Source organism: Nanorana parkeri, unplaced genomic scaffold (genome assembly GCF_000935625.1).
Source record: "Nanorana parkeri isolate BGI_ZX_2015 unplaced genomic scaffold, ASM93562v1 scaffold692, whole genome shotgun sequence".
NCBI lineage: Eukaryota > Metazoa > Chordata > Amphibia > Anura > Dicroglossidae > Nanorana > Nanorana parkeri.
In genome coordinates, this window is record NW_017306960.1 from 427,713 (window position 1) to 441,212 (window position 13,500).

Sequence of the window (13,500 nt, forward strand, 5' to 3'; positions counted from 1 at the left end):
GTAATGCTGTATTCTTTTTTTTTCTAAATTGGGTTTAGTAACACTTTAGTGTCAGACAAATAATTTTAAAGTCCAAAAAAAGTGTTACCTATTTTTCAGTGACACTAATTGGTGCTGTTCCAGTCCATATGTATATTGATTGTTGGTAAAGCATTGTTGTATTTAGACCTGCACAAGGTGGTTCCTTTTTAGTGTTCACAAGCAGTAACCAAGCCGGTAGATAGTTACCATGGGAACAGTTGTTTCCAGAGCCAAACTGTAATTGCTTCACTAGCAACTTGAAAATGGATACATACTGCAGTGTAACTCAACAGGGAAAAGTAAAGATGAAGAAAGTGATACAACAAAATAAATTAAGGAGATGAGGGAAGGTGTAAGCAGATATGCGTTCCTGAGAAAATAATATAACTTCATTGTTTTGCTGCTCGTCCATCATATGGCAAGGTGACAGCTGATTCCTGTTCTTCACTTCTGACTGTTAAGTAATCACTCAAGATTTTCGGCTCAATTCACAAAGAAGTATCTTTATTTTAGCCCTGTGACTGTTTCAAATCTCATTGGACTTATAGCCACACTCCAGGAAAAATGATCATTTACACAGCACACTAAGTATGTAAATTCTCATAAAAAAGCTGTATGTAATGTGTAATGTGTAATGTGAGGACTACTGCAAAGAATAATAATCTTATGTTGCAGTATGCCGGCTCCTACACATAATTCTGAGCATCTGTGCACTGAGGAGAGGGAGAGGTGCAGCTCAAGCAGTACAGCGCTCCAGTCCCATCACCCGCCCCTCTTCACTATTGTCCACTCACAAAATGTTTTGTATTTTTTCAAAGCATACAAGGCATCTGGTAATTGGCTGAGTAGAGGAGAGGGTAGGCACGTGTCAACATCTATCCTCCTCCAATCACAGAATGCAGTGTAATGCTTGAATTGCATCTATCCCTCTCCTCTGTGCCTGGACGCTATGGGGGGGATTTATCAAAACTGGAGCAGACGAAATCTGGAGCAGTTGCCCAGGGCAACCAATCAGCTTCTCTCTTCAGTTTGTCCAGTTAAGATTTGAAAATTAAAGCGAGAAGCTGATTGGTTGCTGTGCACCCTGGTACCTGTGTGTGCTGTAAAGTCACCACCACTCCAAGCTCACTCCCGTGATGGACTACAATCCCATGCTTAGTTTACTAATTTGTATTTGTGATTGTAGTCCATCCGGAGAGCGAGCTTGGAGCGGTGGCTACTTTACAACTCACACAGGGACCATGGGGGACAAAAGTATCCAACCTCCAGAAGGAAGGACAGTGTCATCACAAATTCAGAGATGAATTGAGGAGCTGCAGCTGAGAGATACACAAATAAGTTAAATTGTTGTTAATAGTTAAGGTGCTTGAATGCATTTTTAAGATTTAACTCTTCAGTTTAGTGTCAGTTTAAAATGAATTTACCTTTATAACATCTGGAACCAAAGCTCAATCTTACCTAGCAGCTTTAAAACTGATCTGTCATAAAACAATAATATACACACAGCAATAGTGAATAGTATCTCTAAAAGGTGTGCAAGTAAGTAAAATGCAGTTCTGCAATCTTTTCTTTATTGCATTCCAGCCGTTAGCAATTTCTTGCTAAGCAGTCCATGCCTTCTGTGATTCTGTCACTGGCAAACATATCGACGCTACCCTGCATAATTCATCGTTCCTCAAACATATTATATTCTTTAGATACACTTTATAGTCAGTTAAATCAGCATTTTCCTGCTTCAGAAACTCTGAGCAGTTTGTCTCTTCTGTGTTTGGTTTAATTTGTAATTGGCAAAAACAAGTTTGAATGTATACCAATGAACTAAGAGCAGCTACTTTTTGTTTGCTTCTTTTGGGAACAGGACTGTCATGCCTAGAGCTAAATCCGGCCATATCTTCTCATTTAACCTTTACAGACATTCATGTAGACTAAGGAATTAGTACAACAGCAGACGTTTTATAGTGCAGGACATTGATATTGGAGAGGAATGTGTCCATCTGTTAATTGAAACGAAGTGGGTGGTATATATGCTCTTCAAACACAGTGTGTGGTAAAGGGGGATAGAAGATGATTATCAAAGTGTTGAGCACGGAATTGGTTTTCTTCATTTAACGTGGGCAAGTAAAGTAAACACAGAGCTGTCAACTTCCTAAAAACAGATATTCTCTATTTAAAGCTGAATTCCGGGGAATGAGTAAAAATGTACTCCTGAAGTGGTCCTCCTCTGCACTCCAAGCTTTAACTGTTTGATTTGCCTAGGACATAATGAATAAGGTAATAGACTTACCCTATTCCTCACTCTTTCAGGCTTCCACAATGCTGTTAGACTGGTCCCCTGAAGCCATTTCTCTCTGCTGCCTGAACATTAGCAGCAGTCCTGCATTGTACGCAAGGTCACTAAGAGCCCACCCAAAGCAGAATAGCTGAAACTGAGATAACACAACCATCTGAATGACCCAGAGGAGAGAGTTATTATGCCCTCTGTCCTTGCTCTCTATGGCCCTATATGGAGGTTTAGTTAGAGAAAGACTGCCTGCAAAATAAATAGAGATGCACCAAAACATATCGGCCGAAAATTGCACTTTTGGCAAAATGCTGAAAGTGCCATTTTCTTGCCGATTTAGCAGTGCATCCATTCTTTCTCTCCTCCCCGCTGGGCGCTGCTCTGTGTCCCAGCGTGGAGAAGAGAAACTGTCACTGGCGGCCGAGCGCTGCAGGAGGAGAGCGCTGTGAGCGCCTGGCGTCTCTCCTCCCCGCAACACTCAGCCTCCTGTGACAGATCAGCAGAGCTGTGTGTGGGTGGAGACAGCCAGTGCTGTCACAGCAGGCTGAGCTCCGCTCACTCACTGACACAGGAAGGAGAGCGAGGTAAATAATTGAGGACATAGCATGTTAACTATATCCTCAATTACAAATGAATGGGAGTGATCTATATCACCTCCTGTTCATTCATAATTGTGATTATAGTAAACACACTATGTCCACAAGGAACAGGGAAACTCAGTATAGAGGATTCCTGTTCATTGATAACAGGGGCTGCAGAAAAAGAGACTGAATACTCTGTGTCATCAATCTTTTTCTCTATTTTAAAAGTGAAATATCAGGGGTCTGTTTAGACCCCCAATATTTCCCTGAAGCCCCTATAAGTAAAGTAAAAAACAAAAATATTTAATAAAAATGAATAAATAAAAATAAAATATAAAAAAATTAAAAAGTTTATAAAATAGAAAAAAATAGAAAAAGTTAAAATAAAAAACATTTTCGGTTTTGGCCTGACAATTTAAAAAATTTAAAAAGTTATACAAAAATAATTAAAATGAAAATGACCCAGAACCATACATAGATAATAAACTCATACATTCTGGATCCTCACAGATATGAGCAATTTTAATGGAAGACTTTAAGAAAAATACATAAGCAGAGGCTATTGTCATTGAAATTCACATGCCAAAACAATCAGTAAATAGGGGAAGCTGGAGTTATTTTAGTTATTCTTTTAAAAGATAAGATTAGGTTAACACTTACACAACTGGTTTGCCACAGTCAATGGTTGAAAGTTAACTGTTATAGCATGATGAGACAAGTATGCATGTGGAGCAGAAAAGTCTAAAGTGTATCTAAACTCAAGCACTTAAACCAGATACAGTATGCTGTTACACATGGTTCATGTTCCTGCAATGTCAAAAAGTTTAAAGTTCAACTCCAGGCTCAACATGCAGATGTCAATTGGAAGTTCAGTCTACAGGATGCTTCCAGCACAGCAAGGGAAAAAAAACAAAACAAGAACAAGGGGAAGATGGTGTTTTTTCATTTAAAAAAAAAATCTAATTTTTTTTACTCACAGTGCCCTTCAAAACTAAGGGAGTTATTTACAGATGAGCCGAAGGATCCAGTCGGAGCTTTGGCTGATCCTTCGGCTCTCTTTTACCGCCGGAGCCCTTCGGTTCAGTCGAACCGAAGGGCCACTGTACAGGCTATTCGCAATTGCCTGTACAGTGGCTCAGCCTATCAGAAGGCATTTACTTCGGCTGGACTGAGCTGAAGTGTCAGCCAAGGCCGGCCTTTCTCCCTGCAAATGACAGCTGGTGGCGCCAGCTGTGATGTCACGGCTGGTTCCACCCAGTTTTAATGACGAATCAGCGTCCCCAAATGACCTGGGGACACTGATCTGTCATTAAAAAATAACAACTGGGTGGAGCCGGCCATGATGTCAATTGCCCAGTTATTCATCTGCTCGGACCTGTTAGAAGACTCTAATAGGTGTCGGCCAATACTAAACCGTTGGGCAGAGCTGTCACTGCTAGCTCCACCCAAGTGTATTTTTTTAACTTTATTTATTTTTTAAATGTAATATTTATTTACATTTTTAAAAATATTTTTTCAACTTTTCTTTTTCCCCACACTTTTTTCACAATTTGCTATTCTGCTCGGTACCACGGAGGTACCATTCGGCAGCATTTGGCTATTCACTCACTGCCGTTTGGCCCCTATGTGAATATGTTGGATCGGCTGTGTCTAAGTCCTTTTGCACTTCGGCTGTTTGGCTGACCGATGTGCAGCCAAAGGCAGCCGATGTACGTTGTTCGGCTCACTTCACTACGGCTCGGTTATTCACTCAGCTGCCTTCTGCAGCTTTGTGAATAACCACGTAAGTAATCTTTTGTGAGAGATTAGCTCTACTTTAAGTTAGAAGCCCATTTCCAAATCCAGGCTCTGTGCCCCACCCCCCTGTAGCCCCCTCACCCCCTTGAGGCCCCAGCCAGCATTTATTTTTAAACTTACATGTTTTAGATGTCTTCTGGACAGTCACATGACACGCTGGGCTCTATTCTTTTTTGCTCTTCTTTCACCAGTGGGAGGTTCTCGATGTTGCAGAGAGCAGCACTGATGTGATGAAATCAGCCCCTTTTTGCTTCAATACACTGTGAGTGGTGGGATATGTGCTCAGGCCATGATGCCCTACACTCAGTCTTTTTTTTAGTCTTCTGAGTTAAAGTGACTCTAAACTCAGAAGTTAAATCTTGAAAATGAATTTGCATACCTTAACTAGTAACAAAATGTATTTTATTTGAGTATCACTCGGCTGTAGATCCTCAAATCATCTCTGAATTGGTGCTGACACTGTCCTTCCTTCTGCAGGGTGGCTACTTGGAGTGGTGGCTACTTTACAACACATACAGGGACCATGTGGAACAAAAGTAGCCACCCACCAGAAGGAAGAACAGTGTCAGCATGAATTCAGAGATGATTTGAGGATCTACAGCTCAGTGTTGCACAAAAGAAGTTAATTTTTGTTAATAGGGTAAGGTATTTAAATGCATTTTTAAGATTTAACTCCTGAGTTTAGTGTCACTTTAAGTGATGCTGGGCACCATTCAGTATGGAAGACTGAGGACATCTTGTGGAGAAGAAGAGGTACTGCAAGAACAGCTCCAGATTCTTTAAACACCCCCAGAGTGGGGCTTTAAGTTGGTTTTACCAACCAAGTTGTTATATAATTATTCATTTAGCTCATCAGTGCAGGATGAGGGTATCCATAATGTCTGCACAAAAAGGTAGGTGCCAACATAAGACCCACCTACATAAGCGTTAGACAACTTTACTCAATGTAGATGTTTAAAAGGGATTTAAGAAATGAGTAAAAAATTAATAGGCATCAATGTAGATATGAATACTGAATCCTAAAGATGTGCAGATATCTCTCCAAGAATGAGTGGGGCTTGAACCCTCTGCGATATTAGGACAAAGCTGACATTGGCTCATACACAGTACTTTGATTCTTTCCTTTGTTCCACCTCTTTAACTTCGAAGAATGTTTGTTATTGCCCCTTAGCGATTCAAGAATCCAAATTATTGCGTGTGATACTCACAATCACTAGTAATGATCAGGTTGTCTATGATCAACCTTAGCAACTGTTACCCATATCTTCTAATTGCTACAGTTACTAAAACTAAGGGATTGTACACTATTATTAAAACTTGCTATGGAAAATTTGATTGAAAACTGCCTAGTTGTAACAAGTGATGAGTGGGCATCAAGAGATGAACGCTATACCTGCCTGGACTGAAAATGTAAGGGTGGATCTCATTTCTCATGTTTTAAAAAGGTATTCAGTGCAGCTCTTTTAATAATCAAATGCAAAAATGAGAAACGATTTAGTTCATATAGCATGTCATTAAATCCAGCAGCTTCGTTTTAATGCATAACATTTAAGCAGATATGGTTGTGAACCTGTTGAATGTAAATCAGCCTCAAGACTGATAATGAACATGTTCCTATAGTAGAGAATTTTACAAGGATTTGCTTCTTCTCTGTGATTATAATAAGAGATACCGTTTTAGCTCCCACCGGAAAAAATGTTTTAATCTTGGCTCAGTGCTTTGTGTGAAGGAATCCAGAAAAGACTTACGGAAAATATAAGAGATTAGAGCTGTTAATAGAAAGGGTTCTGATTGGCAAGCAGCATATATAGCGCTTTGTCAGTTTATTTTGGTAGGCTGATAATGATCAGTTCACACAATTCCGTAAACAGTATTAGCGTTCCGCAGCAGGATTTGGTTGTACTTATATTTCTTGTAATTGCTGTGCAGGAAAGATAGAGATGCATTATTTTTGACAGAGAAACTCAGCCACTTGGTGCCCAGGGAGTTGTCATCCAGATTTCCCTAGTTTTATTTTTAACACAAACCTATGCACCAGTATACTGCCTTTTTTTAAGCGGAGACAAGATAACAGAGGCAGAACACATTGACATAAGGATATTCGCCTTCAGAGCGCAGAGATCCCCTTTGGAAATTGTACTGTATTGCTGGAAAGATCTTCATTATTTCCCACGTGGATTTTTTTTTTAAACAAAGACATTAAAAACCAGTGCCCTTATCTTTCATAGAGGAAACAAGATACAAATTAAACAACATTTCAATCAAGGCCACTATTTTCTTACATCTGGCTTTGCAATGTGATCTGTCAGAGCACTAACAATGTTACCTACTGTGTTTCCCCGAAAGTAAGACATCCCCCGAAAATAAGACCTAGCGCTATCTTCGGGGATGTCTGTAATATAAGACCTACCCCGAACTAGGTCTTATTTTCGGGGGATGTCTTACCTGGCTGCAGCTGTGCTCTGCCGTCCGGGGAGCCACAAACAGGTGGGCGGGCATGCGTGCTGCTGGAGCCCCCCTCCAGCAGCACGCATGCCCGCCCCCTCGTCTCCTGCATGTCGGGTAGGGAGGGAGCTGCCTCTCCGCTCTGATGTCGTCATCCAGAGAGCAACAGCGTGCGGGTAGGTGGACGGGCGAGGGGGCGGGAGGGAGCTGCGGCCGGTCTTCACAGCTACCCCGGAAGTAAGATCTAGCGCTATCTTCGGGGATGTCTGTAATATAAGACCTACCCCGAAAATAAGACCTAGTGTCTTATTTCGTGCAAAAAAATAAATAAGACACTGTCTTATTTTCGGGGAAACACGGTAGCTAGTGTTCTCTCTGATTGGCTCAATGCCCCTTGTTTCCTCTCAAAGTGCCACTATCACAGAAAATATTTTATTTCCGTCACACTATGGTTAATATACCGTATACAGTGATAATATTTAGTATATTAATTTATTTTTTATTTTACATATGTATTTTTTTCTTCACATTTACATGCATACCAAGCTGTTCATCGAAATTGACAGTGACAGAAGTGTAGGACAAATTAGAACACTGCTAGGGGTGCTTACAACGGTCACCTTTCATTCACATGGTTTAAAACTGTTGCTGCAGCTGCTCAAGCACCCCTAGCAGTCTTGGTGTATTTATTTTCTTTAAAAGATGAATTTTGTAAAGATTTAAAAAGTTAATGACATATATACACACAAACTTGTTGTCTGGAATTGCTCCTTAATATATGTTACAGAAAGCATGGTAACCAAGATATATTGCATAGTTGTATAGGTGATCTCCATACTCAGCACAATGCCTCAACATGCTGCAACTTATGACAGGTATTTACTCTTGAAATTTTAGAAGATGTAGGCTTTTCCCAATTTATTAAGCAAGTATTTGCATATTTCAAGCATCTCCCTGTAATATTTATGATTTAGCATCTGAAGATGCTTTTTTTTTTGACTGATTTAACAAATTGTGTTTAAATACTCGGGGAATTTATCAAAACTGGAGCAGACAGAATCTGCAACACTTGGTCATAGTAACAAATCATCTTCTCTGTTCAGTTTGCTCAGTTAAAGGAGAACTATGAGGTGAGTGATTTTCACTCAACCTCATAGTTTGAGCCGACCTGTGACAATGAAACTGTCACACGTCGGCCCAATAGATCGGGAAGTGAGCGAACACATACCGTCGCTCGCTCACTCACTTCTCGATCATCTCCATGCAGAGAGCAGTGACTGTCACTCACGGCTCCCTGCAGGGATTCTCCCCTCCCCGCTTCGATCCTCCAGCGCTGACTGGCGGAACGGATAGGGGAGGGGGCGGATACAGCTGGCTCTGCCTCTAAACAGGCAGAGCCAGCTGTCACTCACGCTGGGTGGATCTCGACAGTAATGTCGGGATCCGTCACGGCAGCGGCGGTCTGAGTATACCGCGAGCTGCAGCTAGCGATATACCGAGCTTTTGGTCACGGGAGGACACTAGTATATGTCCTCCCGTGACCCTTAAGAGAACTATGTGGAAAAACACTTACCCCATAGTTCTCCTTTAAGCTTTGAAATTGAAAGACAGAAGCTAATTGGTTGCCATGCACAGTTGCTCCAGATTTTGTCTGCTCCAGTTTTGCTCAATTCCCCTCTCTTTGCTACTACCAAATCTGTAATCTAAAGAAACTTTATATGTTTTTTACTTTTATGACAGGTAGTGCTTCCAACCTTTATTTTGGAGAAAAGATCCCTCCTGGAGATGTATGCAAATTTCATGGCCCATCCCGATTTGTTCTTATCCATTGCAGCTGGTACCACCCCTGAGGAGCGAATGATTAGCTTTGTGGAATATTACATGACAGCCTTCCATGAAGGCCGCAAAGGTGCAGTTGCCAAGAAGCCTTATAACCCAATTATAGGTGAAACGTTTCATTGCAGCTGGGATGTTCCCAAGGAAAAGGTGAAGCCTTGCAGAACTCAGAGTGCCTGTATGAAAGCCAAAGAAACGGACATAGCCCAGGAATCTACCAATGAGTCATACAAAGTGCGGTTTGTCGCTGAACAAGTGTCTCATCATCCACCCGTGTCTTGTTTTTATTGTGAATGCAAAGAGAAGAAGATTTGTGTTAACACACACATATGGACTAAAAGCAAATTTCTGGGGATGTCTGTTGGAGTTTCAATGGTTGGAGAAGGTATGTAACATTATCACATTATCACTGTTGTTGAATAAACATGTTATATCACCAAGAATCAACCATAATAGGTAACACATGTGGGACTTTTCAGGTGCTGCAGTGATGTACTTACATTCAGTATTTGTTTAGGTATAAAAAATACAAGTTTTATTAGTACAAAAGTGAAACATTGAAATACATATACACACTACTGTGATCAGAAAATTTGCAAATACATATATTTACAAGACCTGGTAACTCAGCTAGGGAGGCCACCCAGGTGGTACCTATTTGATATACAAAAACATACATAAAATACTGCTGATGGAACCCTCAAAGTTTATTAGTTGTATTCCACTGTAAGGAAATGAGTTACCATCTGACTGATCTTTTACATAAACATCATGTTGGTTTCAAAAGGGGTAACCCTTAATGTGATTTAACGTGTTTAACAGACCGATAACTGCTTCTTCAGGAAAAGCGGTAAGTGTATCTAAAAATAATATATGTGACAAATAATTGAAACAATGTACCAGTAGTATATACTGGTATATACTAGTATAACATAAACCTATAGTACTAGTATATAACCAGTGATGTGGCAGTTTGGGGAGGATTATCTCTTGATTCATGCAGTTTAGACTGACCCCCTAAACACAGCACTTTGATGAGAGGGGTGTAGCTGGGATTCAACACAATTGATGTTGGCTGTTCTTTTTTGCCATTGTTGATGTGAGTATACAGACTATGAAAGAGGTAGACTTTAATGTGAATACCATTACTATTTAAAGTGATATTAAACGCTTTGAAAAAAAAAAAATTATATAGTGCTGCAGATTTCAGCACTTACCATTTGTTCGTGTCAGTTTTCCTTTCTAAGTATTACTTTGCTCTGAAATCTTTATCTCCAAATACCCCCTTTCCTGAGTCTTGTTATCGTGTGGCATAATCACCATACAGGGTGCAATGGAGCCACCTTTGCATGCGCTCTCCTGGCTGCCGATACACAGCGTGCATTGAAACAGACAGTCCTGCCCCAAGCCCCTTTCCCTCTCCTCCGTCCTCCAAGCGACTGACTCACAGCAGCTTCAGCCTGTGCTGTGGGCAGTGCACTGTGGATGTAAAGGGTACAGGGCATGTGCTTCTGTCCCTGGAAGTCAGGGAAATGTTATGTATGTTGTGGGACCTGGAGCCTCAGAGGTGAATGTAAGTATTTCTATAGATATTAAATTAAAAAAGTACAGGGGAATGTTTCATTATCTATTTAGAATGCATATATTTTTTTACAAGTTGATCGTTTAGTACTACTTTAAATTATCTTCATATCATTCTTCTATGATCACCTACCCAGCAGCACAAAATCAGTGTTGTCAGTCACACAGTGAACCTGCTTTATTGAAGGGGTGAGCACATGAATGGCCTCATCAATGTGCTGCTATGGCTTTGTTGTCCAGTTGTAGGCTTGAGTTAGTTCGAACAAGGCTCTATTGCTTATCTGTAGCTCAGTCTGCAGAGAGGTTCAGGACATACTTGTGTAGGCCCCTGCATATGGGTCCGAATTAGAAGACTGGATAAACAGAATGACAAATAGTTTTTTTAGGTAAAACATTTTACATATACAGTATATGATTCAACTGATTACCTGTTTGATAAAATGAGCGTTAGATCTTATTAATGGATGAGACCGCAGCTACTTGATATCCTTCTGACAGAAAACAAAATTATTTATATATGTGTTTAATGTTTTAAGGCTCCCATCACCTCCAGAGGCAGTGTTGTGGGTCTCTCTATGTCATCCTGTACCTGGAGTAGCAGGAGAGCATATTCTTTTTTGGAAAAAATTAGCAATTATGTACTTGTGCCATCTCTTAATATTTATATATTTTGTATTTCTGAAATATTTTGTAGAGTTGCCAAACTACACTTCAATGCATTGAGGATGTTAGTCCAACCGCAGCGCATATTTACTAAATGGAATATTCATAAACTTGTATCTCCTTCAATAGGAACTCTCCATAGAGGTTTCTGCCCACACACTGCCATAGAATCGCACTTGTCTGCTACTATCGTTGCAGCCCCATAGGTAAAATTTAAATCTCACTTATTGGCCTGCAGGCCTGGAGACTTATGCACACATCTCACAACTGAAACCTGAATATTATAAAAAGCCAGTTGGTACCAGCTATGGGTAGAGGAGGGAGGGTGAAGGGAGGAGACAGGGAGGAGCCTCCCTGTGCCTCATTTGCTAGTCACTGGTGAGGCATTAAGATAGATGACCTTAATGGGATTTGTTTATTTTTTTTTGATTGAACAGCTTGGAAAATGGCACTTTGCCATTGGTCCAAACCATCCACAGAGCTCAAGCCTCTAACACCAAGTAGAGACTGTTGCTGCTCTGGCCTCACTATGTTAGGTTACACAAGCAGTGGGGAAGCCCACTGGTGTGTAACCTAACTTAGCTGTCAAAAGCCGGATAAAGTGACTCCTGTAATTAACAGGCAGCGCTTCATCCATTACAGGTTACACAACGGGGAGGCTTACCCCGCTGTCTAACCTGTTAGAAGCCGGTCTGAATGGAGAAAAAGTTGTCAGCTTCAGACTTGAAGCTGACAGCTTTTTCTTCCATAATACTAGGTGAGGCTCTGCCTCTCCTGCCTCCCCTGACTGCATGTCCCTGGTTGGTACATATCAATATCCGTTTTAGGTGGACTGGCCCCTAAATGTTTACATTGCATTTGCATTTGAGCAAAATATACAATTTTTGGAGTTATTGGTCTTCATTAATGATGGTGACACAGCAGTGTTTTGCTTCTGCTAAGTCATGCTAAGTTCTGCTAAGTCATAGACTTATTCATAAATTGCAATGAGCAATATGTAGAGCAAAACTTTACATTCACTGTAAAAATTCACTTGTCCCACATAACACAAATTTTCCATGCAGAGAAGACCAAACATTCACTGAACTACTGGATATATGAATGTATTTAAGACAACAAGAATGACAACCTTTAGTCTCCAAAAGCTCTCCATTTTATGTGTAAACAAGGAAAATAAAATACATAACCTTGGTTATGAAGATTTATCTCTAAATATCAAAGTCATTACAAATGTGTTATTGATTAGAGAGAATAAAATAAACCTAAGCCCAAAAAATAATGTTAATACCGTCATTGAGGCCAAGGACCACTGTGGCTTTTAAATAATAGATCAATCTGACTCATCACTGTGACACATCACCGGCTTATACCAGTCAGATGAATCATTAATTTACAAAAAAATTACAATCACTACCTCTCCACCTTTAGTTTTTATACATCTGTCAAGAGATAAAGACATTTTAGTCATTCGTGTACTTCCAACCTTGTGGCAGGCCTTTTGGGAAGGTCCTTTTCTACCAGCATGACAGCGCCCCTGTGCACAAAGCCAGGTCCAAATTGCATTGATGAGTTTGCTGTGGAAGAACTTAAGGAGCCTGCACTGAGCCCTGACCTCTACCTACTGAACTCCTTTGGGAGGAAATGGAACACCAATTGCAAGTCAGGTCTTTTCATTTAACATCAGTCTGTACCAGATCTCACAAAGGCTCATTTGGCTGGATGGGCACAAAATCCCCTAAGGCAAACTGCAAAATCTTTTGGAAGACCTTACCAGGAAAGTTGAGGCCACTATAGCTGCAAAGTAGGTGAGCTGCGGGTGGTGAGGGGGAGCAGGGAAACTCTATATTAATGTCCACAGTTTTGAAATGGGATGTACAATAAGCTCATATGGGTGTAATGGTAAGGTGTCCAAAACAGTGTAATTGATTGCTGTTGAGTTAGTTTGCTGATGAAGTCCCTTCAGACATGGTCAGCGTCCTGGTAAACACCCTAGACCAGCGGTTCTCAACCTGTGGGTCGGGACCCCTCCGGGGGTCGAATGACAATTTGCCAGGGGTCGCCGGGAGTCTCCCACTATTAGATAGCTATTAGATTATCATTATTATTAATAATAAAAGCTGACACCCTCGGCTTGTGTTATATGGTTTGCCATTTTAGCTGTTACAACAGTGATTCTCAACCTGTGGGTCGCTGTGTGATTTCTGCTGTGCTAGGCGAGAGTCCTCCTCAGCCCTCTCCTAGCGCAGCAGTGTCAGTTCTCCCACCACGCCGCCAGATGTCGCAGCAGCCGCGTCA

General features: G+C 40.9%; 1 protein-coding gene across 2 annotated transcripts in view; it reads left to right on the forward strand.

The window, feature by feature from the left end:
* Window positions 1-13,500, forward strand: part of OSBPL10 (oxysterol binding protein like 10) — a 277,812-nt gene that overhangs the window by 210,270 nt on the left and 54,042 nt on the right. For both annotated transcript variants that reach the window (XM_018563756.1, XM_018563757.1), the window contains one exon: window positions 8,866-9,346. In XM_018563756.1, the coding sequence (XP_018419258.1) occupies window positions 8,866-9,346 (481 nt within the window). The remainder of the gene's footprint in view (window positions 1-8,865; window positions 9,347-13,500) is intronic.